The sequence below is a fragment of the Centroberyx affinis genome, unplaced genomic scaffold, assembly GCF_046629955.1.
Source record: "Centroberyx affinis isolate AG114_WGS23_722 - 3 ecotype Tasmania unplaced genomic scaffold, CSIRO-AGI_Caff_v1 ptg005681l_1, whole genome shotgun sequence".
NCBI lineage: Eukaryota > Metazoa > Chordata > Actinopteri > Beryciformes > Berycidae > Centroberyx > Centroberyx affinis.
In genome coordinates this window covers 32656-56964 of record NW_027282864.1, presented here as the reverse complement: position 1 = coordinate 56964, position 24309 = coordinate 32656, and the positions used below count along the sequence as shown (strand labels likewise).

At 43.1% G+C, this 24309-nt stretch overlaps 3 protein-coding genes and 4 non-coding genes across 8 annotated transcripts in view; 3 read left to right on the top strand and 4 right to left on the bottom strand.

Annotated features, from left to right (window-relative positions):
• LOC139667628 (E3 ubiquitin-protein ligase DTX4-like) overlaps positions 1-2823 on the bottom strand; it is a 30930-nt gene extending 28107 nt beyond the window's left edge. Inside the window, exons 1-2 of one of the 2 annotated variants that reach the window (XM_071547117.1) lie at positions 2530-2823; positions 399-625 (exon numbers count right to left, since the gene is read on the bottom strand). In XM_071547117.1, coding sequence (XP_071403218.1) covers positions 399-625; positions 2530-2618 — 316 coding nt within the window. In that variant the 5' untranslated portion in view covers positions 2619-2823. Of the gene's footprint in view, positions 1-398; positions 626-940; positions 1351-2529 lie in introns of those variants that run through there. The other variant, XM_071547119.1, reaches the window with a different exon arrangement.
• Positions 2824-4796: 1973 nt separating this feature from the next.
• Positions 4797-4869, top strand: trnat-ugu (transfer RNA threonine (anticodon UGU)). The gene has a single exon. It is a non-coding gene; the product is annotated as a tRNA-Thr (tRNA).
• A 3744-nt stretch (positions 4870-8613) lies between these two features.
• On the top strand, positions 8614-8686 carry trnak-uuu (transfer RNA lysine (anticodon UUU)). Its single transcript has one exon. It is a non-coding gene; the product is annotated as a tRNA-Lys (tRNA).
• Positions 8687-9021: 335 nt separating this feature from the next.
• trnak-cuu (transfer RNA lysine (anticodon CUU)) lies at positions 9022-9094 on the bottom strand. Its single transcript has one exon. It is a non-coding gene; the product is annotated as a tRNA-Lys (tRNA).
• Positions 9095-9506: 412 nt separating this feature from the next.
• On the bottom strand, positions 9507-9578 carry trnae-cuc (transfer RNA glutamic acid (anticodon CUC)). The gene has a single exon. It is a non-coding gene; the product is annotated as a tRNA-Glu (tRNA).
• Positions 9579-10301: 723 nt separating this feature from the next.
• LOC139667634 (uncharacterized) lies at positions 10302-14120 on the bottom strand. Its single transcript, XM_071547129.1, has 4 exons — positions 14039-14120; positions 13076-13270; positions 12503-12655; positions 10302-11639 (listed from the first exon to the last, which is right to left on the bottom strand). Exons 1-4 carry the CDS (start codon positions 14070-14072, stop codon positions 11299-11301), a joined length of 723 nt encoding a protein of 240 aa, XP_071403230.1. The 5' UTR covers positions 14073-14120; the 3' UTR covers positions 10302-11298.
• Positions 14121-15038: 918 nt separating this feature from the next.
• On the top strand, positions 15039-23745 carry LOC139667629 (ribosomal protein S6 kinase beta-2-like). Its single transcript, XM_071547120.1, has 16 exons — positions 15039-15245; positions 16287-16341; positions 16533-16570; positions 16747-16861; positions 17060-17128; positions 17401-17548; positions 17796-17853; positions 18043-18143; positions 18642-18732; positions 19044-19134; positions 20702-20809; positions 20913-20975; positions 21219-21296; positions 21525-21632; positions 22695-22807; positions 23055-23745. Exons 2-16 carry the CDS (start codon positions 16288-16290, stop codon positions 23230-23232), a joined length of 1413 nt encoding a protein of 470 aa, XP_071403221.1. The 5' UTR covers positions 15039-15245; position 16287; the 3' UTR covers positions 23233-23745.
• Positions 23746-24309: the final 564 nt, after the last annotated feature.

Here is a 24309-nt window from a genome sequence, read left to right as displayed (position 1 = left end):
AGCTTTTTAAATGAGGGTCTCAGACTGAAATGGTTTAACTAGCTCCAGTCAACAGAACTAGACCTTGATTCAATACAGAGCCACATGCAAGCAGTGCTGTATTTGAGTCAATTTGGACCATCTCCAGTAGCAAACATAGGAATAGACTCTACAAAAACATGTAGTACAACGTCTTGGCTGTTATGATGTACAGTAAGATTCAGTAGGTGCTTCTATCTTGCTTCCAAACCTGACAGAAGAATGCCAATTCTTGCCCTATCCAGTCCATTTTTACAGACTATTTCAAGCCAAAAACAGCAGCCTCCACTATATGAGGGAAGTTAGGTGATCTCAAAGGTCACATCCCGGCACAGTACATCCTCTCCCTCCAGCCTCCCCTCCCCTCCCCTCTCTCTTACCTGTGTCCTGTCTGAACTGGTGCATGGACTGGAGGTCGATGATGTACGGCGAGAGCCGGCTGTCCACCTGGCCGAGCACCACGCTCCCTCCGCGGGGGTCGCTGCTCCGGATGGCCGCCTCTATGTGGTGGGAGACGGCGGGGCCGTAGGGCCGCCACCGGCCGTGCTCGTTCAGCCATTCCCACACCACCACGGCGGAGGCCAGGAGCATGTTGTTACTGTTGGCCCTGGAGAGGAGACGGGTGGTTAAATATGAGGGGGGGGCACGCATTTTGTTAGCTAGGAGTAACGCCAAGTCCCTCGGAGACGAGAGGGATTTGTTTGCAAAAAACGATGCCTGTCTGGTGTAAGCAGAGGCCAGCACACGGCCAAAAACCGTGACATTTGTACACAATAGTATTTATTATTTTCTTATATTTAAACCACTATGTCTTCTGAATGTGTCTATGTCTTTCTATCCTGTGATAAAGCTATTTAAACCCGAGTGTGTCCCACAGATAAAAAAAAAAAAAAAGAAGCGAGGTTTAGTATGGTTGTCTTACATGGAGCCGAGGCTGAGCTAGCGCCGGGATTCGGCTACGAAGATCCGAGCTCCTCGCATGGCCGAGCGGAGAAGAAAATCACAGTCCTCGCCCGACTGTTTTTAGTTATAACACCGTAATATAACGTAAAAACAGCTACGAAGTATACAGACAACAAAGCGGCATCGCTGGCTTGCATTTGCTACTCCTTCAGACACAACGATATCTTCTCCAACGTCTCCTTTATTTCCAACGACGGCCTTTTTATGTTTCTCTGAGATTCCTGCCTCGATAGAAAATCGCCTCGCTGTGGAAAATTAAGACTAAAACAAACGTCTTGTTGGTTATTTCTTGTGGAGGGAAAGCTATCTACGGTTAAATCTCAACAGGACCAGCCTCAGTAGGGTGTAGTTAGTAACAGCTAGTGTGTGTTTTTCTCCGGTAGTTTGGGGCGTAGCATGCTGAAAATGTTGAGAAAGTAGTGACATCCAACACCACGCAACCTCAGTAGTAAAGACTCTCCAGTCCGGGTCAGATCGGAGGAACAGGTTCAACTGGTCCGGATCCCGGAAAAACAAAGCACAGCACCGGGGGTTTATTCTACTACAAACATAACCACCCGGGGTCCATTATCGGACACAATTTTGCGTACTCTGGTGATTTCAGCCAACAAGCCCGTCCATGTCGCCTGTATAACAAACAATGACTTCCAACGTCAAAGTAATCTTAAAACATCTATCCATCGGCCGTTTATGGAAAGGACGCATATGTTTCGTGACAATGCAGCGCATACAACTTCGAAGTCGAACCCCTAGGTCCATTATCGGACCCGCAGTCCAGTCCGGTCGCGGATACATTGTTGTTTCGGCTCTTTCCCAGCGTCACTTCTCATTTCTGTAGCCTATGTTTACCATTTGGTGACAAGACGACGATCTGATCTACAGCTTTTACGCTTATAAAACGGGTGTAGCCCAACTTTACTTAAACTCTGTCTGATTCAAGTAAGCTATAGGAGGAAACTTGGCACTGACTTGGCACATTCTTTGGAAAAAACAGTTTACATACACGCGGACTAACTATTTGTGCTGGGTCGTCGTCCAAGTTTTGCGGGAATAGGGAAAGAAGACGGGGATGTGTCCGATAATGGATGTCTAGTCGGTAGCTGTCCGATAACAGATGCATGTACGTGAGGCCCGAGGTGATGCCTTCATCTGTTGTTATCGAGCCTATTTGGCGACGGGGCACATTTCATGTCTATACCATGCATTATAGTATTTAAAAAATATTTCTTGGTTTCTTATAGGCCTACTGGTTGTGGTAATGGCAGTACATCAGCAATGGGTCTTTGTCCTCAAAATCGCATATGGGCTTAATTGTCGAAACTCTGGTTGGGCTGATAACAACTTTCCCTTACAGTAGCCAAATCATGCATGTCATCCAGGCCCGTGTGGTTATTCTGGGGGCCAAATGCATACTGCAGCAGTCTTCATTGTTGTATTAATATTCGCTTTTACGCATGGCTCGTCCTCGGGGTGCATTCACTCGCTGATTCACACGCAGGGGCATTTCCACCGCTGCACATGCCGGATCGTGTTGAATCACATATTCACCTGTTGATATGGGTCCTCTGGGTCCACTCTTCCGAGTCCTCAGCTGTCGGAACAAAACCCCCCGGGGCCGTAAAAAACCCCTCCTTCATAAACGAACTCTTCCCCTGCGTCCTCGATGCTCCACCATGGCTCTCCCTCCGGTCTTCAGGTGGTCGCAGAATAACGCGGCCGCAAATCCACCTCCTTTCTCGGTTTAATTCCTTCGATACAAAACCCCCTCCCCGAAGAAAGCGGATTCTCCTCTCCTCTTCCTGCGTTACGAGCGAAAAACTGATCGGAGGTCCATGATGCGATGAGATGAAATCCGGGCGTGTGTATCGCTATCCCTTCGTGTCCATCTTTACTCTGTCCTACTACAACTTGGTATGAGCCTCCAGAGGGGACTGGGAGGAAGGCAGCCCCCCCCCCCCCCACCACCACCACCACCACCACCACCAATGCTCTACACCACGCCCAGAAAGCCAGAAACCCCCAATGGTGGCCTAGAAACAGGGGCTCCCAAACACTTTTCATGCCGAGGTCATAGGGGTCCCAGTACGCCACCGACCCCCATTTAACAGGATTTTGTCATATCGTAGTTCTGTTGTAATTTGAATATGTCTTCATATACAAGTGCACAACAGGCTATATCAGGGGTTTTCAAACATTCTCCATGCCACAGACCCTCAAATAGATCCACATTAAACCACAGACTCCCATGTGATGAGATTGGATCCCAGGGAACCATATGAGAAGGTTTTGTTGTTGTTGATTTTGGTATTGAATTGTAGAGCAGTCTACACATGGAGATAACAGTGGTGAGAGTGAAAATTGTGACTACAACAGTCATTTGTATACATCCTCTAACTGGGTTAATTTCTAATTATTATTATGATTATAGTGAAATAAAAAATGTTCCTCATTTTGCTAGTGGACCCATGGAACCCCCTCCCCCTCAAGGAACCCTGAAACATACTCAAGGACCCCTGGAACCCCTTCAAGGACCCCTGAAACCCCCTCAAGTACCCCTGGAACCCCTTCAAGGACCCCCCCCCCCCCCTGGAACCCCTTCAAGGACCCCCCCCCCCGGAACCCCCTCAAGGAACCCTGGAATGTCATCAAGGACCTCTGGAACCCCCTCATGCACCCCTGGAACACCCTCTAGGACCCCTTGGTCCCCATCAAGCAACCCTGGAACTTCCTCTAGGACCTGTGGGACCCCCTCAAGGACCCCTGGAACCCCCTCAAGGAACCCTGGAATGCTATCAAGGACCTCTGGAACCCCCTCGTGCACCCCTAGAACACCCTCTAGGACCCCTTGGTCCCCATCAAGCACCCCTGGAACTTCCTCTAGGACCCGTGGGACCCCCCTCAAGGACACCTGGGATCCACTGACCTAGCCCACTGAATCCCTACATTGTGCGAGTAACATTTATGATTTCAGTGTAGTGAGACCCAGAGCTCTTCCTGCTGTTTTTGCTCCACTTCTGGACAGCGATTCCATGTGGTAAAAAAAATGGAAATATGATAAAGTTTGTTCAATGGTCTAATGTGTATCTATTTAGGTATGTGTGTGTGTGTGTGTGTGTGTGTGGTATAACAGCAGTTTAAAACCCCTGACCCCGACACTTGACTACGCCCGTGGGAGTCTCCCTGACTATGTGGTCACAAGCTGCCATCTAGTGGATAAATGGGGATTCACACCTTCGTTTTTTGTGTTGTTTTTTTTTTCCTTAGCCACGGTACCAATCCCTGATAAAACTACAGGGTTGTTATGTTAGTCTTCGGCAGCTGTAGTACCCATTTGTTCATTGTATCATTTTAAAATGTGCGAAAACAGTTGTTCTTATGCTTTTATGAGAGGCTATACGTTAAGTGTAAACAACTAGCATTGGGCACTTACGGTTCTTTTTGACCGGTAATTTGAAGTCGGCGGAAAATGACATAGAAAATGTGCGTTTGCGGGGTGTAAACGAAGGTTTTCAATGAGGATACGGATTGGAATTCGTCCGTTTGTATCGCGAAAGCCGGTGTTACCGGCGTAGGCCAAAAGGAGAGAGGACTGTGTGAAAAATAAAACGGGAGAAGCGGACCTGGAGCAACAAACTGCTGCCGCTGGTCTGTTTTATTTTTAGCTGAAGAGGTTTCAAGATAGCGGACTAAAAGAACCCGGAAGTGCCTGCCGAAGTTGTTTACACTCACGTATAGAATATTAACATCGTTTTAACTGCGTGTACTTAGGTGGAGATAGTTTATGAACGTATTTCTAAGAAGAAATTTCAGAACAGGGCTCCATAGCTCAGGGGTTAGAGCACTGGTCTTGTAAACCAGGGGTCGCGAGTTCAAATCTCGCTGGGGCCTGTTCAATTTTTAATTTTACCACACTTACAAATAACTTATTAGCCTGTTGAGTTGAAATATATAACTATGATCCATCCCTGAAATGTCCTTAATTTCTCCGTTATATAAACTTTAATTGTCCATTCAAAATAAAAGCTTTAAAAAAGTAAGGTCAGTATCATGGGTTTATAAGGCATTTATTCATGGGTTGATTCACAGAGCACTAGTAATTAAGTGGTTTTTCATGCTTTTATGCATGGTTTACAGAGTTATTAATGAGTTATTAATGGAAAGTTCCTGTCTCCCTGAATTTTACAAAGTAAGGAGTCAAAAATTAAACAGTGTTTAAGGTGGTTTTGATGGAGTCTCCTACATGAATAACTCCCTTAATTAATATTAAGGGGATTTTGCATGAAATAAAGGGTGAGTTAATGTAAATGTAAGGTTATTTTAATGGGTTGCTGGTTTGTAGAGGGGAGGAAAGAAATAGTAAAAACAGATTCTAAATACAAATATGAGTTGGTATAAGTAGGCTATTACAGTATATTACAGTATGCTGACCTCTGTAGATACCTATTCATGGCAGACCTGGGACAGACCTATGTGCTTCCTAACTAAAGAGAAAACAAGTGTATTACAACATTAGATCAAATCCCTTAGAATATTATTTAAGAAATGTCCAAAAAAGAGATTGATAATAGCGGCTCTTCTCTACGAAACAGTAATCCCTAAACCTTACATTTTCATTAATTTACACCCCTTAATTCATGCAAAATACCCTTAAAATTAATTAAGGGAGTTATTAATGGAGGAGATCCCATCGAAACCTCCTTAAACTCCCCTTTAATCTTGACTCCTTACTTTCTAATTTAATGAAAAATTCAGGGAGACAGGAACTTTTCCATTAATTTCCACTTAATAACTCTGTAAACCATGCACAAAAGGCATGAAAAATCCCTTAATTACTAGTGTCTCTGTGAATCAACTACATCCCGACACATCCTGGAAAGATGTCTTTAACTTTATTCTAAAATATGAAAATGTCATTTTTCACTTTAGAATCTACAGAAAATACCTATTAAGTCAATATTTTTTTTTTAATTACTCTTCAAGTTCTTTTTGCACAATATCATCTTCACATACAGAAAACATCTCAGTAGCAGCCTCACCTGTATCACTGAACAATATATCAGTATATGAGTTTTCTTTTTCTTACAATAGAAAAGCAATCAAGATTATGAATCTGTGTTTATTTGTAAGGTATACGTTGCATGTGATTTCCCCTTCATGTATCAATCTCCTTGGCTGTTTTCTGTATAAATAGTGGATGAAGAAATTTAAGAAGTGTAGTTACTTAAAACCGGTACGTAAACAAAAGCTTCACACAGCCATTAACACTGTAGAGCATTATTCGGGTGTTTCTGATTTGAAGAAGGGCAGAACTGATGTGTACAATGGCCAGAAGACAACAGACTTATGTAAAGGATAAGAGCCTTCCTATCTATGAACTCATTTAGGCTAGAGCTAGCTTGTTAAACATTGCGGTCATTTTACGCTAGGGGGCAGCAAACCTCTCGCTTATTTCGTCTTTAAAGGTTTAATGTGTAATATTTCTGTTTTACTGAAGCATAGGAGTAGTAAATATCAGCAGAGTGACTAAAACAAAGTATAGAGTTCTTTGTCCTCTGCCAGCTAACATTATGCAGCTATCTTAGCCTTCTAGCTAACCAATAAGTGGCTGGTAAATAACAGTTCCTCCATTACTGAATTATGTCAACTAACCTCGCTAGAAAAAAAATCTTACGCATTTTCCAATTCATTATTTTATTATTGTGTTCAAAGTTAGCCTTTGTTGTGGTTGTTGTGGCTGTGGCTAATGCCTCTGCACTGCTTGTAGAGAGAATGTCAGGCCAAGGTCCATTCAAAAATCTGGCAATTTGTTACTGCCTTGCTTTCCCGCAAAAAACAAAAAAACAACAACAAAAAACAGATCTGAAAATATCAGTACCAACCAGCTGTGGACCACGAGAAGCCCCTGGCCTGCCAAAGTAGGTATTGAGAGAGAAAAAAATAACTTATCTTGCTCCTTACAAATGCATGAGTTTTTATTTTTTTTATTTTGAAGTTAGCTAATTAATTGCAATATTAGTAGTGGGAACGTGTTTGCACTAAATGAAGTTACAAGTTGAAGCTAGATAGAGGCTAGCTTGCTAGCCAACTAGCTAAATGCTATTAGCAAAGACTTGAGGAATACTCGAGGAAGGCGGGGGAGCGCAAGCCTTTGTTTTGTCTTAATGGACATTTGAGGTCAGCATTGGACCAGAAATTACACATAGACCCTTTCATTTCCAGTGAAATTGTATGCATGAGACTTGTAATTGCTGTAATGAAGTGTGTGTGTGGGGGGGGGGGGGATACCTTCAGTTTTAATAAGCAGAAGATAAGAAAGTTTAAGTGAAACCAACTTGATCGGTGATCTTGACCGCGTGTGTTAAAAGGCTCACGGGACTCAAAAACATCAATAAAAAAAAAACAAAAAAAAAAAAAAAGGTTCACGGGACGCTGGACTAAGTATTTTTCTGATGTTCAGCGCTGTGTTACTTGATTGGTTTCTTAATTGCTCCATCCTCATTGGATGGAAAGAGACTTGTACAGAGCTGTCAGCCTATGGGGAGCTATCGTCCAACACAAGGCACGCGCTTCAACAAGTCACTCCACTCCACCAGCCTTCGTTGGTAGATCACCGAGTGAACGCCGGTGCTGTTAAAGTTCAACGTGATGTTATAATTTGCGGTTGCACGTGCAAGTGTCACCTCAGGTCTGTGACGACAAAGTGAGTAGTCTTCCTTTATATTGAGGGTTATTTACCTCAAGGGTGCTGAATTACATGGTGCGTTCATGCTGTCTAAATAATGGCACGTAATTTCTGTATGTTTAAGAGGGTTTTCTTATGTCAAACGTCTACCCCGTAGGAATGGTTAATTATATAGACTCAGTGTATATATACCGAGATGCCAGTTAAGCTTGCCAAGCACATGTCAGTATATGGGCGTTGCCATGATCGTTTGCACATTTCCCCACAAGAGGGCGCTGTAGTACCGTGTAGGAAATCAGAGGATGGCTTGTAAACTAATTCTGCTTTACTAGGAATGGTTGGGAGAAGTCTACAGTCTTGTTGGTTGCTTATGGAAAATGGTTTAGTGCTCCCTACTCTGTCGGTGCTGATCACATGACATGTCATTATAATTGCTGTTATTGTTATCATTAGCATTATTATTATGATTATTATTATTATCTAGTATGGTATTATGTATCTTACTGTGTATCTACTGGGTTATCTTATTCTCATTAATGCAGTTTATGTAGTAGGCCTGTTTAGACCACACACACACATACAACACACACACACTCCCCAACTCTTGTACCTGCAACTTTTTTTGCACGATAGAGCATGTTTACTAACCTGGAAACCAAGAAGTGAAAAGTCGCTGAGGTCGATCCGATGTAAAGTTGTGCTGTGATACTTCTGCTTGTTGCGTTAGGAAAGCTGAAGTGGCACAAACTAAAGAGACTTGTGTGTATTTTCATAGAGGAAAGCGGGGTTGTAACCTTATTTCCCCATCTGTGTAAATGTTAATGTTATGAATGACGATCACATGAATCTGTATTACATTATTAATAGACATTTGTAAGTGTTCCAACTGTGTCTTGCAGTGATACATTGTGTTGTGTTTAAATAAAGACATGGTTGTGGTGTTGCTCAGAGCCCGGATAGCTCAGTCGGTAGAGCATCAGACTTTTAATCTGAGGGTCCAGGGTTCAAGTCCCTGTTCGGGCGGTAGCGTTTTTGTTTAGTACATATGTGTATCATAATGACTCTCATACTAACCAGGCGACGTCGCAGGAGTTTTGTTCTCTGTGTTCTTCACGATGAAACTATCACAAAATTGTGATAGAGGAAGGAGGAATTTAAAGGACTGCTCATAGGAAGATCTCATATCAGGAGTGTGTAAACTCCAAGCCCTCACTCCACTGAGAGGCAGCTTCCATGTAAATGTATTATGTTTGGAGCAAATGCTAACAAGAGGTGTATTCCTATAATCGTGCCCTTGGTTGCAATCTGACGACATGATGTAGAATTTGTTGGTTGGACCAAGTGGAAGAAAAACGTTGCGCCCAACGTGGGGCTCGAACCCACGACCCTGAGATTAAGAGTCTCATGCTCTACCGACTGAGCTAGCCGGGCTGTGTGTATGCCGCGAGCACGAGTCAATATAAGCGTTCATCAGCGAGAAATGTGAGTTGCAGCTGGACTGTTACGTAACACCTGAAATGTATTTCTCCTTGGTCCATATAGGAGAAATGCAACAACATCCCAAGCTTTATCTGTTGTGATTGAACATGTATGTGCATCTGTGGTGATATGACACAAAAATTGTATTTTCATTGTGTATTAATGTGAAATCCACGCGCCGCACACAGAGAAAATAGACTACACACGCCGAAAGTTGCCTCCGCTGCGGAGGCAGTGTACTCACACAGATGATATAATACTTCTATCGTTCACTCCATTCGAAAGGAAGCGGGCTACGCAACGCCGTCGACACAAATCCACGCCGAACAGCTACAAGCTAGTGTACAAACTCTATAAAACGTAGTTCCCTGACCGGGAATCGAACCCGGGCCGCGGCGGTGAGAGCGCCGAATCCTAACCACTAGACCACCAGGGAAGATAACGCCGCTGCTTCGCATATGAGCATATATTTACCACCAGTCTCTAGCAAACAAGTGCTGTCTTTGGGTGCTCACAACGACACAGCTTGAACGAGTTGGTTAATTTTTCTCATTCAATCTAAATTGAAATGGTGCTCTGTAGATATAAAAGAAGAAGCAAGTTAACACATGGAGCCAGTGCAGCCAGGCCGACCCCTTCTCTAACATGAAAGTAAAGTGATCAAGTAAAATATAGGTCCGCATATCGTTCATGTTAAGCCCATTAGCTCTAATTACCCCTATCAATAGTTTCTTAGCAACAACGGGTCTACCTGATTCAACTAAATACCAGGATCATTAAACAAATAAATAATGCAATCAAGTTACTAAATTCAACAATAAGGTGCCCGGGAGTGGCAACAAGAAACATATTTCAAGGCTACAATTTACTATATCAAGGGCAGATGTCCTCATTTTGATTCATTCAGCAGCACAAAAAATACACATGTTCCTTCTTTGGGTTAATTCATGCCCTCATATCCATTATTTTGTGCACATGCAAACAAATCCATTAACACGTGCCTATAGTTTAAGAAAAAAGATGTATTTAGTCGACTCAGGCTTTTAATGTGGTCTAATGGATCGATTTTTGATGAAGTTGTGCTACAAACAAAAGGACAATCCAGGCACTCCAAATATAAAAATATAACCACAAGGAAGGAAATATTTAAAAAGCATTTATTGTAGTGGCTAAATCATTAAAAAAGCCAACATGTTTTGACCACTGTAGGTCTTCTTCCGGGCTTTAAACACAGACAACACGGGTGTGGCCTCACCTATATAATAGCAACAGCAGTCACATGACCCAGATAATAACATGACAGGTGAAACAAATTGAAAATAATGAAAAGAATATATAAATAAAACAAAATAACATGAGATGAGATTATACAGAAATATTACATGTACATCATAAACGGGAAATAGGTACCCATATATAGGTTTTTCATAGGCTGTAAGAAAAAAGGAGAGCCTATACAGAGAAAAATTACAGAAAACATGTGAAGTCTATATCCTCATTGAGACCAGGATACTGTAACGCATCCAGTCGATGGATCCAAAACGCTTCCCTTCAGGTAATAAACTACTGACAATGATAACGAGAGCTAAATGGCTATACTGTTGTCAATATCCACACTTATGACCCTGAAAAGAAGTAAGCAGGTAAACACAATGAATGAATAACAAAAGAAAACAAGCTAAATATTTCAGCTACTTTACTTACTAAAACGCCAGTCATTCAATTAATATGTGTTACTGGAAAAGGATTGTTGATCATCGGTTGCCAACAGCCAGTCAGATTTCTGCGCTTCCTTGTTTCCCTACTTGATGACCAATGAATAAATACAATGCTTGGAGGACGGTTGGATCCATCGCTGGGGTCGATGGAAAGCTCTGAAGTCATTTTAAAGAGCATTTTCTGTTCATCTTTGATTAATGCTACCCAACTAGTGCCTGCCGGCTAGCTATGCTAACTCATCAGAATGATACAGCGCTATGAAAAACAATACCAAAGCAGTGATAAATACCTGATTTGCCTGTTCAAAACTTTGTAGCTGCATGAGACCACAGAGATACAATCAGAGCCCACAATCAGTCATTATAGATCAACCCATCAACCAAGTTGCTCACAGTGTGAACGCACATTTAGCTTAGTTGCAGCTGCTGGTGGTTGAGTTAGTTCACGTATTGTTGGTGGTGGTTTTGTTCGTTCGGTGGTGTTACTGGTGGCGGTCTTGTTGGTGCTGACGCAAGCAATAGCTGAGTTTTCCTTCCCTTCTTGGCTGCCTTGTTGGTTTTCCAGTGGGTGATGCAAACGGCCAGCACCATGATCAGCAGTCCAAACCCCACAACCACGCAGTACCACTGGTAAAAGAAAAGCCAGGAGGGACCTGGAGGCGAACCTGAGGGAACTACAGGTGGCTCCAGACCTGAAGGAACGACAAGTGGCTCCGAAACTGAGGGAACTGCAAGTGGCTTCGAAACTGAGGGAACTACAAGTGGCTTCCAACCTGTAGCTGAGAGAAGGGCAGGGGAGAGGCAGATGGAGAGAGAGAGAGAGAGAGAGAGAGAGAGAGGGAGAGGGAGAGATTGAGATCTGATCGTAAAGACTGTATTTTATGAGATCACATTGCCATATAACCTCAAATGTTCACACTTGTGGTTGAATTATTTCAATCTGTGTCTGCATTACTTTTCTTGCTCTCCCTCTCCATCTTTTTACATTGCATGTTTGTGCACTTCAGATGGACTGTGTACAGACTGTGTAAAATTCCACTTCCATCATGTCTGGTTTTGAAAATCCCATAGCAATGTGAGCAAAATACACTTTTTGTGGGGACTCGAGTCACATGGCTTGGACTCAGGTCACAATTTGAATCGCTTGAGACTTGACTTGATGCATGAAGAGAAGAGTTGAGACTTGACTTGACTTGGGTTCTGCTGACTTGTACTTTGACTTGTACTTTGATGACTTGAAAAGGTTTCTAAAGTCTTGACAAAAGATATTGGATTGAAAAGTCGAAAACTAGATATTTCGTTTTCTTTAAGATATTAAATTGATACTGGACTCTTGATTTGTTCTGACTTGACTTGCTGTTCTACATTTAGACTTGAGACTTGACATTAATCACATGGATTTGACTTGGTAATCCACATTTATACTTTGGACTTGACTTGAGACTTGTGCCTCCTTTGGAAACCCAGTTGAGAAGGAAGCTACTGTACGTTTTACCCTGTGAGCTGTGTTTGATTAATATTTTATCTGTTACCTGTTGAAATGGAGCAAATGCTGAAGTGAAAATTTTCAACTGCTGGACTTGCTGCTCTAAAACGCAGAGTCTGAGACTGAGAAAAGGAACCATAAAGGTATTCCTCTTACCTTGAAGCCTGGTTCCTCTCCCCACTTTCATACGTTGCTTCTCCTTTGCGATGCAGTAATACAGCCCCAGGTCGCTTTCCTCAACATTACTGATCTTTAGTGCCAGAGAGCGGTTTATCAGCTCCACTGAGAAACGAGGGCTGAGCTGGAACTCTGGAAAAACCATGTTATTTAGTTCAGTTTGGGCCAATGCAGTAAGAGCGATTTAGCCTATATCCAGTTCACGAAAGCTTTTACATTTGCTGTTCTAAACAGCCGGTGTCTGGTAGCTCTTTCCTGGGAAAAATCCTCTGCTGCACAGAAAGTGATGCGTTTTACATTTCTGGTTTGTTTCGAATAAATAGAAGAAGAACTGGGTAGTTAGCATGAGCAGTGATAGCCACCATGGCTGAACAGACAAAGAGAAGAGAAACCCAAACTGCATCAACAGAAACTCCAAGGAGAAAGACGTCACAGAACTGGACACACTGTTTGATTGACAGGTGATCTCTGGGAAGTGCAGTGCAGAAACATCACAGCAATGAGCGCAGAGCACCAAAGACAGAGACCCAAGTAAACGAAAACGTGTGCTACCTGTGACTGGTTGTCCATCGCTGAGGCTGGTGCAGAGGATCACAGTGGGGATGAGTTCCGGGTTGTGCTTAAGCCACGTTGTCTCATGGAGGTAGGAGAAGTCACAGCCCAGGGTGACTGTTGAACCAAACTGGACCTGTTGGACCTCAGTTCCAGTCACTAACAGCATCCACAAGCCAGGCATGGTGATGGACACTGGAGCAGATCGCATGGATGTCAAATGTATCAACGCACGTAGAGTTTCATTCCAAAATGAGATGTCCACCGTACGGAAAGTGCCACTTACTTTTATAACGTTGTTATCCGACATGAAAGCAAATCTAAGTTAAAATGGAAACTTTTAAAGCTGCACTAGGAAAGATTTTCATGTAAAAATGCAGCCATCTTAGCAGCCTAAATCACAAAGTGGGGTTTTTGTTTTTCTGCCCTCAATAACTTGTAAAGCAAACAAGCAAAACCGCATTGTTGAATACATTTGTGATTAGTGGAACAATTTACAACAACTAACAATTTACAACCACTTTTTTTTCAATATTTTAGAAAATAAAATATGAAATTCAAGATAAAATTCAAGTTGTTTTTTTTTTATTCGAAATGAATATGGAGTTATGCAATGAAACTTTTCATATTGGTGTGTACCAGTACTTCCTCCTCCCTTAGCAGCTAGCATTGAAAACCCCTGATCGAGACACTTCATCCTCAGTTGCTCCTTTTGAGCATTCGAGTTGAAAGTTAGAAGAAACGCAAGTGAAAACAGTATCCAATATCAATATCTACCACCACATTGTTACATTTGAACAAATCGAGCAGTGATTATATCTCTTTCTGCTCGTCCACATCTCTCCCTATCTCATTCACCTCTGACTGCCTACCTGGAACCCGAGTTATGTGGAAGTAACCTAATTAGCAGAAAAATATTTAAATTACTTTCCACCTGTTTATCTTAAATTACTTATTACTCACCGACAAGAATCATGATGATCCAATGAGACTTCATTTCTTATCTCTCTATCTCTAGGCCTCTTTCCTGTCCTTTGTTAGTTGTGGCTTGACAGGCTACATGGACTTCCTTTATAACTGCCAAACTACTGTTTCCACTGAAAGCCCACTCTTTACCCAGCCTCTTTCTGTTTGGCAATGCTCAACTCTTTGATTATGGTTGTGTAATGATACACGTTTTAGCATCACATTATGACACTTAAAGAAAACAAGTTTATAGATTCATCCAAAATGTTTAAATGTAGCTAGTAAACTGTTACATGCAGTATAATTCACTATTTGAAATCGAATGTCTTATGTGAATATATCAAATGTGGTCTGATGTAAAGGAAGTGTGACTACAAAGGCGAGGTTACCTCAAACCTATAAATAAAATTAAAAAAACATGTCATTCCTGTGTATTGAAACAGAAAATAGACAAAAAATAGGTAACACTTTACAATAAGAATCACTAAATTAAGGGTTATTTAATGCATAATAAGGGTTAGTTAATGCTTAATAAGGGTTAGTTAATGCTTAATTAACAGTTAACTAATGTGTAATTTACTAATGGGGTTCATGTTAACTAAGGTATTCATTTATACATTATTTAATAGTTTATAAAGATGACTATTAAATAATGTATAAATGAATACCTTAGTTAACATGAACCCCATTACTAAATGATTACCAGACACATTAGTTAACAAACAACTGCCCCCCCCCCCCAAAAAAAAAAAAAAAAAAAAAAAAAAAATCTATTCATTCACCTGTAAAGCATATTATAGCCTGTAGATGTAGAGTGAAACATTTACAGACTTATAGGATTACAGTTACAGATTTACAAATCTATTTAATTTTTATGTATTGTATTGCATTTTTATTAGAATACTACTACTACTACTTCTACTATTCATTTCAGCAGCCCCCCCACCCCCTCCCCCTCCCCCTCCATGGTTGATGACGTAGGAGGTTAAAGGTCTAAACCAAGCACCATCAACCACAGCGCCTTCCTCCACAGAAAAGCGAGCATGGAGGGGATTTAAACTGCTCCTTATTGTAGCTAGCTGAAAGCTGAAGTATAGCAACAATGGTAGTGACCGCTGGTTAGACACAAATACAGCTTCGCTCTTTAAAAACTATCGGACTCCGGAGTGTGAGATAAGGTCACCGGATGACGGAGCGCTCACAGGTGAAATGCTAACTCAAGATTAACGTGGTTGTTGACTTGGCTCTCCGCCTGTCAAACCGGCTGTCACCGAGTCAACGTGCGAATACCAGTTTAACCGACGTGACATTATACTGGGGAAAAAAAACAAAAACTAGCACTCTAATAATTTTACAGTCTAATTTTTGTCTAATTTTAGGCGTCAAGCAGCACAGTGAAACCAGTGTATTTCCTGGTATGTTCACTCCCACATGTTGTTGTTTGGGTTGCCACCTGACTAGCACGCTAACGCTAGCGGTTAGCTCGAAGCTGACAACACGGTTGATAGTGACGCGTCTGTAACGTTACACATCCCGAAATTGCCTAACTATAAAAACGTATCAGTTCAGACAAGAGCTCAAGTGGATGGCACCGTTGTTAAGCGCCGTTTTAGCCCCCAAAGAAGCCAGCTGAGCCGTGTTTTGACGGCGGAGGCTAGGCTAATTTATCTGACATGAGCAGGCCGTGTATTTTGAGTTTCCTCTGATAAGACCAGCCCACCCCAACGGCCGCCCTGCCCTTCACCACTGTTCATAACGAAACACTGCGGTTTTCAGCACCCAGCCAGCTGCAGTACATAGGTGCAGCGTGTTGTTGTTAGTCTCTCAAGATTGCTGAGAAAGTGTAAGGATGACTATTGTAATGATAGGTTTCCCACTTACTACTATAATCTCTCCATGTACAGTGCAGTCAGCTATACAACTCAAACAAAACAATTGCCATATGTGGGTCTCTGGGATAAAATGGTCTATATACTACTAACCACTAGTAATCTTTTAGACTATAGACTGGCAGTGGACTGTTATAGTGTAATATCTGCTTTCTCAAACTATTAGGACCTAGTCAGTATGAAGAATGGGTCACAGGCCTATCCCTGGCCTGTTGCCCATAAGACACGCAGTGTGTTTCATTGATCCTGAGTCTTGGGGCAAGAGACGGCATTCCTCATACGGGTGAAAGAGTTAACGAGCCTCGGGTTTAACGAAACACAGCGGACTTGTTTGACTGTTCCGGTCTCCGTTTCAGGATGGCAGGAGTGTTCGACATAGACTTGGAGACGGAGGACATCAGTGATACAGAGGTTTGTGTCCCATCATAAGACTAGAGTTTGGGTTTGAACAGTTTGATAGTTATAATCAGATAGAGCAGAGTTTGTCCTGGTTCAGCTTCCTTCTTAATTCATGTGTGTGTGTGTGTGTGTGTGTGTGTGTGTGTGTGTTTGGACGCCGATGTTTTAATCTCATAATACGTCTCTGTGGTGTACTTTGACAGGATGACGACTGTGACTTCACCGTGACGGAGACAGAGAAGTAAGTCAGATTGACTGTCAGTCCTTTAAATTGATTGATTAGTTTCCTCAATCCCACGTCTGAACGTGTCTTTTGTATCATGTTTTCGTGAGAACTGTTGAGTCATTCAGCTGGACCACCATAAAATATTGAGAAATAACCAGTAGTACTACTTTTTCTGTGCCTTTTCTGTCCAGTGCTCAGACAGAGGAGGTGGAGTTGACCAGTGAAAGCGTCAACAGAGACAGCGAGCGAGTTGGACCGGACTGCTTTGAGCTTCTCACCGTACTGGGAAAAGGAGGCTATGGCAAGGTGCGAGTGTGTGTGTGTGTGTGTGTGTGTGTGTGTCTGTTGTTTTGCATGCGTGCCCAGATTTGACAACTCTTCAACTCTTCTGAAGTGAAATCTCACTTTGGTAGAACATGGGTTTCATTTTCCAATACAGTATTATGCCGTTTAAAACAAAATTCCAACAGTGGATCTTCGCGATCTTTCTGCGTCCTCTTGCAGGTTTTCCAGGTGAGGAAGGTGCAAGGCGGCCAGACGGGGAAAATATTTGCCATGAAGGTCCTGAAAAAGGTACTTTTGACACAGCCTATGTCTTACCTCTCCAAACTGGCTAATAAAAACAATAGTAGGCTATGTATGAAATGGTTTCCATGTCTTCTCCCTCTATTTTTAATTTATCTATCCCATTCCATTTCCCTTTTCTCACCCCTCCATCATCCTGCCTCTCTCTCCCTCTCGCTTCCCCAACATTTATCCCTCTCCATCTTCCTCCCTCTTCTTCCCCAATCCCCTACTTACCCCCTCCCCATCCCTCACTTTCCCCTCCCTATCTCCATCTTCAGGCCAAGATAGTGTGCAACGCTAAGGACACGGCCCACACGCGAGCCGAGCGGGAGATCCTGGAGACGGTGAGACACCCGTTCATCGTGGACCTGCTCTACGCCTTCCAGACCGGGGGAAAGCTCTACCTCATCCTGGAGTGTCTGAGCGGTAAGACCGAGAGGCGGGAGGAGGGAGGTGGGAGGGAGGGACGCCATCAAAGAGGGAACCTACTCCTTCCAGACCGGGAATACTAATGCCTCGTTTTCGGTGGAGGAAATGTAGGAAAGCGAGGGAGTGGCCATAGGAGCGTCTAAAGGAGGGATAGGAAAGGAGGGATTCATGGAGAAATGAAGGGATGGATGGTCTTCCCCCCCTCTAATGCCACTAACCCGTCTGTACTGTTGTTTATCACCAGGAGGGGAGCTGTTTATGCAGCTGGAGAAGGAAGGCATCTTCATGGAGGACACCGCCTGGTAAGCCTGCCAAGTGTTCAGAGCCTCTTTCCAGAAATGCCGAATCGCTGTTGGCACACATTCTGCAAAACCTGCAGAAGTCACAAGTCATTCATTCTTAGTTATGTCCAATTTAGAATGTAGGTCAGATCAGTCTCGCCTGTTATATTTTGTTACGGATTCAAACAATTTATTGGTGTGTGTGTGTAGTTTTTATCTAGGGGAGATCACCCTGGCCTTGGGGCACCTCCACTCTAACGGGATCATCTACCGAGACCTCAAACCTGAAAACATCATGCTCAACCACCAGGGTAAGGCACCGCTCTCTATGAGCATGTGCATGTAGACATGAGGGATCTTGGGATAGGATTTTTACTGCCCCATAGCACAAAATGTCCATTAAAAAAAGAGGTGCTGGGGCTTTTAAAACTAGTCTGTATGAAAAGTGATTGGCTGAGTTATATAGCCAATGTTCACGTGTGACCATATCTTTTCTTAATATAATGGTGTGTTTCTGCTGTTTCCTGCTGTCTGCGTTGCGTCACTGGTTAAAGATAATTTTGTGATGGTATGTAATTTCCTCTCAGTTCTTATCCGCATACAGCTTTTAAAGAAAAAGACTGACCAGGCTACACTCTAATTTCTTGACATTTGAACAAACTGGATGTTACTATATCAGATAACATCAAAACTGATGCTTCCCAAAATTGATTGAGCTAATAAAAAATGATTTAAAAAAAAAAAAAAAAACTAGGATTAATTAGTGATAATGTTATTTCTAGCTATTTCTCTTGTTTTTTTATTCAAAGGACACATCAAGCTGACTGACTTTGGCCTCTGTAAGGAATCGATTCACGATGGTGCCGTCACACACACCTTCTGTGGCACCATAGAATACATGTGGGTATAACAGTGCACACACACACACACACACACATCTGGCAATGAGATGGTGTTATTTATTATTCCCCTTTTCACTCCTTCATGTCCTCATATACTCCTTAATGCTGCAATTTCCGCTCCATCACCCCCATCAATGGAAATTAGAAACTAAAAAATTCAAGCCATGTTACTACCTCTTGCACCTTATAACACAAGTACAACTTATTTTGGCAGCTTCTCATTCCCATTCCTACTCTCTCCCACTTTTTTACCCTGTTCAATTCTCAAATTTTTCTCTCTCTCTTTCTCTCTGTCTTTCTTTCTTTCAGGGCTCCGGAGATCCTGACCAGGTTGGGCCACAACCGAGCGGTGGACTGGTGGAGCCTGGGAGCCCTGATGTACGATATGATGACCGGATCGGTGAGAGAATGAGAGAGAGAGAGAGAGAGAGACGCATGGACGGATAGAGACGGAGGGAGGGAGGGCAGAATAGAAAGGGGGAGGTCGGTGGAGGGAGGAATGGATGGACAGAAGTAGAGAGTGTGGGCTGGGAAGCCCCAGTGTTGATGCATGTTATGATGACTATTTTGGGGTAATTTTTTTTCTGTGAACATTATATATTTTACTGTAATATGAACTTGAATACTTAAAGGACTACCTAGTTTTTGATGAGATACTATTGTTTCAGTGCTCATAGACTCGTTGGTATTGGTGAACTAGACATTTTTTTTCAATTTTCTAGTGGCATCTTTATGGTTCAGTGCTTATTCAGACATTACTGTTCTACAATTAATTGTACATAATACAGAGTTATCAGTGTAAATCCTTGCAATGTCCTGAGCACAAGAATGAGAAACCCTTGTTCTTAGGTTGGAAGTATTTATAGTCCAGTTGATAATGGTGTCAACTCTCTCTTTCAACCACAATGTCTTTTACCAGCCACAACAACCCTAACAACACTACCAAAACAAGAGCAAGCCCCATACACCAATAACCACATTAACAAAAATAACCAGCCCCTAACATACACCCACTGCAGTCTGTGTACTGAATTCAGCATTTGGTAGATTTGGAACAGTACTGTTAACTGAAATTGAAATGATGTTCTTTGACGTACTTATTACTAGGAAAATGAATAATGTGACTTGGTCGATATCACAATACTGGGAGGCCACAATAATACCATGATAAACACGAGCCAAAGTTGTGCCGCATGTATCAAAATTTACAGATGCCAAACACGTATGTAAAATGACCAATGTCCCAGCAGTCAGGGCTAAAGGTAGCATTGCCAAACCTGGTAACACTACACTGCTGTACTCACTCCATCGACTAGTAACTGGATATTCTCCAAGAAAAATGGTTTTGGTTGAGCTACTGCAACAATATACCACAATACAAAGAGAGGAAGTGGGTCAAGGTTTGATGGTATCAATGCCGCAGACTGAACAGTGCTGTAGGACAATTTTCTCTAGACTTCACTGCCCAAAGGGGCATTTTGTATTTTATGGAGCGAGAGAGCTAGCGAGGCAGAGTATGAGGGTGTGAGTGAAGCAAGGAAGAAGGGGGAGAGAGAGAGGGAGTTTAATTAGGTTACTTGCTTCGGAAATGTGGCTTCGACTGCGCGAGGAAGCAAAATTTTGACATTTTTATACTAACATAAATCAAGACGCAAGAACTTTAAATCGGTGAGGGAATTTCCACCGGTGATGGATTCAGACTAATGCAACAGGCACGACAGGCAAAGTACAATAATGTGTGCAGGGGCGAATGCAAGCAGAAAAAACACCTTTATTTCTCATATTTAGTGCAAAATAGAGCCATGTTGTGGCTGTTATGTAATAATTGCAATAGCGTATGAGCTTCTTTTTTAACAGATATAGCAAAGACAATATCATATGTTATCGCCATCAAAGGAATATTGGCGATGGTTTCAGCTCCTGTAATACCTGCTGACTCCTCCTTCTTTCCGTTTCCCCCCCACTAGCCTCCGTTCACGGCCGAGAACAGGAAGAAGACCATCGACAAGATCCTGAAGTGTAAACTCAACCTGCCCCCGTACCTGACCATCGACGCCAGGGACCTCATCAAGAAGGTACAAAAAAAATCCAACAAATATCAGTGTGTACATTTAAACAATATTGAAATGATGAATTAATGAACTCTCTTTTTTCACCGTTTTCCCTTTTTCCTTTCAGCTGTTGAAGAAGAGTCCAGCCCAAAGACTCGGCTCCAGTAAAGCAGACTGTGCTGATATCCAGGTAACTAACTGCAGTAACTCATACACACTCTCTTTCACACACACACACACACCTGTAACACTAAATATGATCCCACTTCCAGCTGGTATTATCCTTATCTCTCCCTGCTTCTCTCTCTCTCTCTCTCTCTCTCTCTCAATTCAGTTCATTTTAAGTTAGTTAATCAGTGGTCATTCCCTGTAGTTGGGTTTGGATTATGCCATAGTGAATGCGGCTTCCAACAGCGCTTCTCTTCCCCTGCAGAAACACCCGTTCTTCAGGCACATCAGCTGGGACGACCTGCTCAACAAGAGGGTGGAGCCGCCATACAAGCCACAGCTGGTAAGGCGTTCCCGTCATGTAACTGAATACTGGTCTAAAGTGAATTCAGCAGCAGCATCATGCACAATCAATGGGTTGCTGACACTACTTCTTTTCTTCCACCTATACCTTAATACTTCCCCAATCACCCTCATCTCTCTCACACTCCCTCCTGCTTTTTTCAATTCCCCCCCCTTTCTCCCTCCTTTCTCTCTCTCTCTCTGTATCCCCCGTCGTGTGTCTCTGTAGCAGTCGGACGAGGACGTCAGCCAGTTTGACACCAGGTTTACCCGGCAGACACCCGTGGACAGTCCAGACGACACCTCGCTCAGCCACAGCGCAGAGCACGCCTTCGCTGTGAGACATTCTTCTTCGTCTTTCATCTTTGTTTTTGCCAAACTTTTGCCAGCGATATTCAATACCGCAGAAAATATTGCGACATTCGAGATTATATTATTATTTGATATTATCGAATATTGACCCAAGCCTAGATTGTTTGCCATTTCCCACGTTGATATATTTCTGCTTTATTGTTTTAGAGGGAAATGTTGTGTTGTAACAAATGCTGTCTGCCTGAAAAGGAAATTCCACTGCAGGGCTTCATAACAAGATAATAGATAATTGAGTAGAGCAGTGAAAGGACGGGGCAGATTAGCTAATTCTATCCAGAGATGTTTACTAAAATGACTGTACATGTCAGAGTTTTCCCTAAAGAAGGAAGAACTACAAGTAGCCTTGCACTTGGCTCCACAGCGGCTTTGCAATGCAAATGCTCTCATTTCAGCCTATTCCCTTTAGTCCAGTGATTCTCAACCTTTTTCATATCAAGGACCCCTAATTGAGTCCACATTAGAGCCACGGACCCCCATTCGATGAGATTTTGTCTCTCGGACCCAAATCTGAGAATATTTTTATTGCTAGGTATGATTTTGTCCAGAATTCCATGACTATCTGTATTGTAGGTAGAGAGATAACAGTGAAACTATGATCAAAACAGTCATTCTCCTACATTCTCTAATTGTGTTCACTTCTTGTAAATGAAATAATGGTGAAGTTTAACAATTTATCAATTTGTTGGGGACCCCCTGGAACCCCCTCAAGGACCCCTGGTGGTCCCCGGACCCCACGTTGAGAACCACTGCTTTAGTCAATGCCCCCCCTTCAAGAATAGAAACAGAAAAGAGCGGGAAATTTCCTCCCCTTTCCCATTGTAGTTTTAAAAACTGATCTGAACGGGACACCCTGCAGCATAATGCCGCTACCCATCCCGGTAACACTTTACAATAAGGGTCACTAAGCTAAGGGTTAGTCAATGCTTAATAAGGGTTAGTTAATGCTTGATAACTTAGTGACCCTTATTGTAAAGTGTTACCCCCATCCCTGATTGACTGACTTGAAAGAGTGATCGCTTCCCATCAGGGTTTCACCTACGTGGCTCCGTCGGTCCTCGAGAGTCTGAAGGAAGGTTTCTCGTTCGAGCCCCGCATGCGACCCGTGCGCCGACACAACAGCAGCCCACGCACACCCATCAGGTAACACACACACACACACACACACACACACACACACACACCTGTTGAAGAAGCTCTTCTCGCATAAGTTCTTTCATGCCTTGGCTCTGCTGGAGTGTTGTCAGAGCAAACGCACTGACGTTACCTAGAAAACTAAAAAAAAAAAAAAAAAACGAGGAACTCTGTCCTTCTCTCCCTCTCTTCCTCCACTTCTTTCCCTCCCTCCGTCCTGTACCCCGCCCCCCCCCCCATCCTTCCGTCCCTCCAGCCCTCTGAAGTTTTCCCTGGCGGGACCCTTCAAGTCCAGCGTGGACGGGGAGCCCGACATCCTCTCCCCCACCTCCCCGCCGGCCGCTCCCGCTCCGACGCCGGTGGAGAACGGGGCGGCCACCCAGCCGATCAGGACCCCCGCGAGGAACAAGAAGCAGAAGGGCCACCGGAGATGAAGGGGGAAAGAGGAGGACGCGTCGGAAAGACCCTTCGAGACCTCGGCCGGGTTTACCGGGCTGCGGGCCAGTGAGCTGAAAGTGTTTTGTTTTTGCTGGTGTCGTTGCTTTAACGTGGTTTTAACAGGGCGGTCACTCAAGAGCCAAAATCCAAAGTCTGTTCTTTTGCCTCATACTCATCTTCGAATATTAAAACGGTAATGTAGATGAGTCAACAGGAAAAAAAACGACTTTAGGCTCACTGTCCTAGCACTTAACATCCTATTGACCGTCTCCAGGTAGGCCATCCCACACAGATTTTAGAGGATCAGGGTGAAATTTCCATGCTGTGACTTTTCTGCGGCCTTTTGTGAGCACCTCACTCTTCACTTCTGTCTCGGATGGTCACTTCTCCCTCATGTCCCTCATTTCTGTAATTACGGTGCTATTAGAGAGTGGCTCTAATATATGGGAAGCAATGACTCACAGAAACAGAAATAGTGCTAAAGAGAGCGACAGGGCACAGTTCCCCCCCCCCCCCCCCATTTGCAGTGGTTTGTAACGTGCTCCATTCACGATGGTTCCTTTTTCTTAACCATATCCACCGATTCCACCATGAGCATGAGTGATAGTCTATTGGTAACAAATTTTGTTCCATTTTGTATATTAAATTGTAGTATAATTATGGAAAAGGGAAGCTGTGATCTAAAGTGTTCTCCTTTTGCGTTTAATTAGTTGATTAGCTCTTATAGTGTGAGTTTGCGCCAACGGGTCGGGCATCAAAGGCTGATGTTTTTATTGGAGGGCTGATGAAGGATCAGTTGATTGCAGTACTAAATGCGAAACTGACCTGGAATCACTAGGCTGTCGGTCGACTTTTTGCTCCACGGCCTAAAAAAAGGTGCAGGATTAGTTCATTTGTTGGGGTGAATCTGTATCACATAGGAAGACATAGAATGGAATGCGTCTTCTCACATACAGGATAATGCTTTTAAGAATGTCAGATGGGATCTGTACAGTGCATTTCTGCCTGGAAATACGGCGAATGTTTCATTTCATCGATGTTTCTCATTTCTCTGAGCTTTCTGTGAGGGCAAA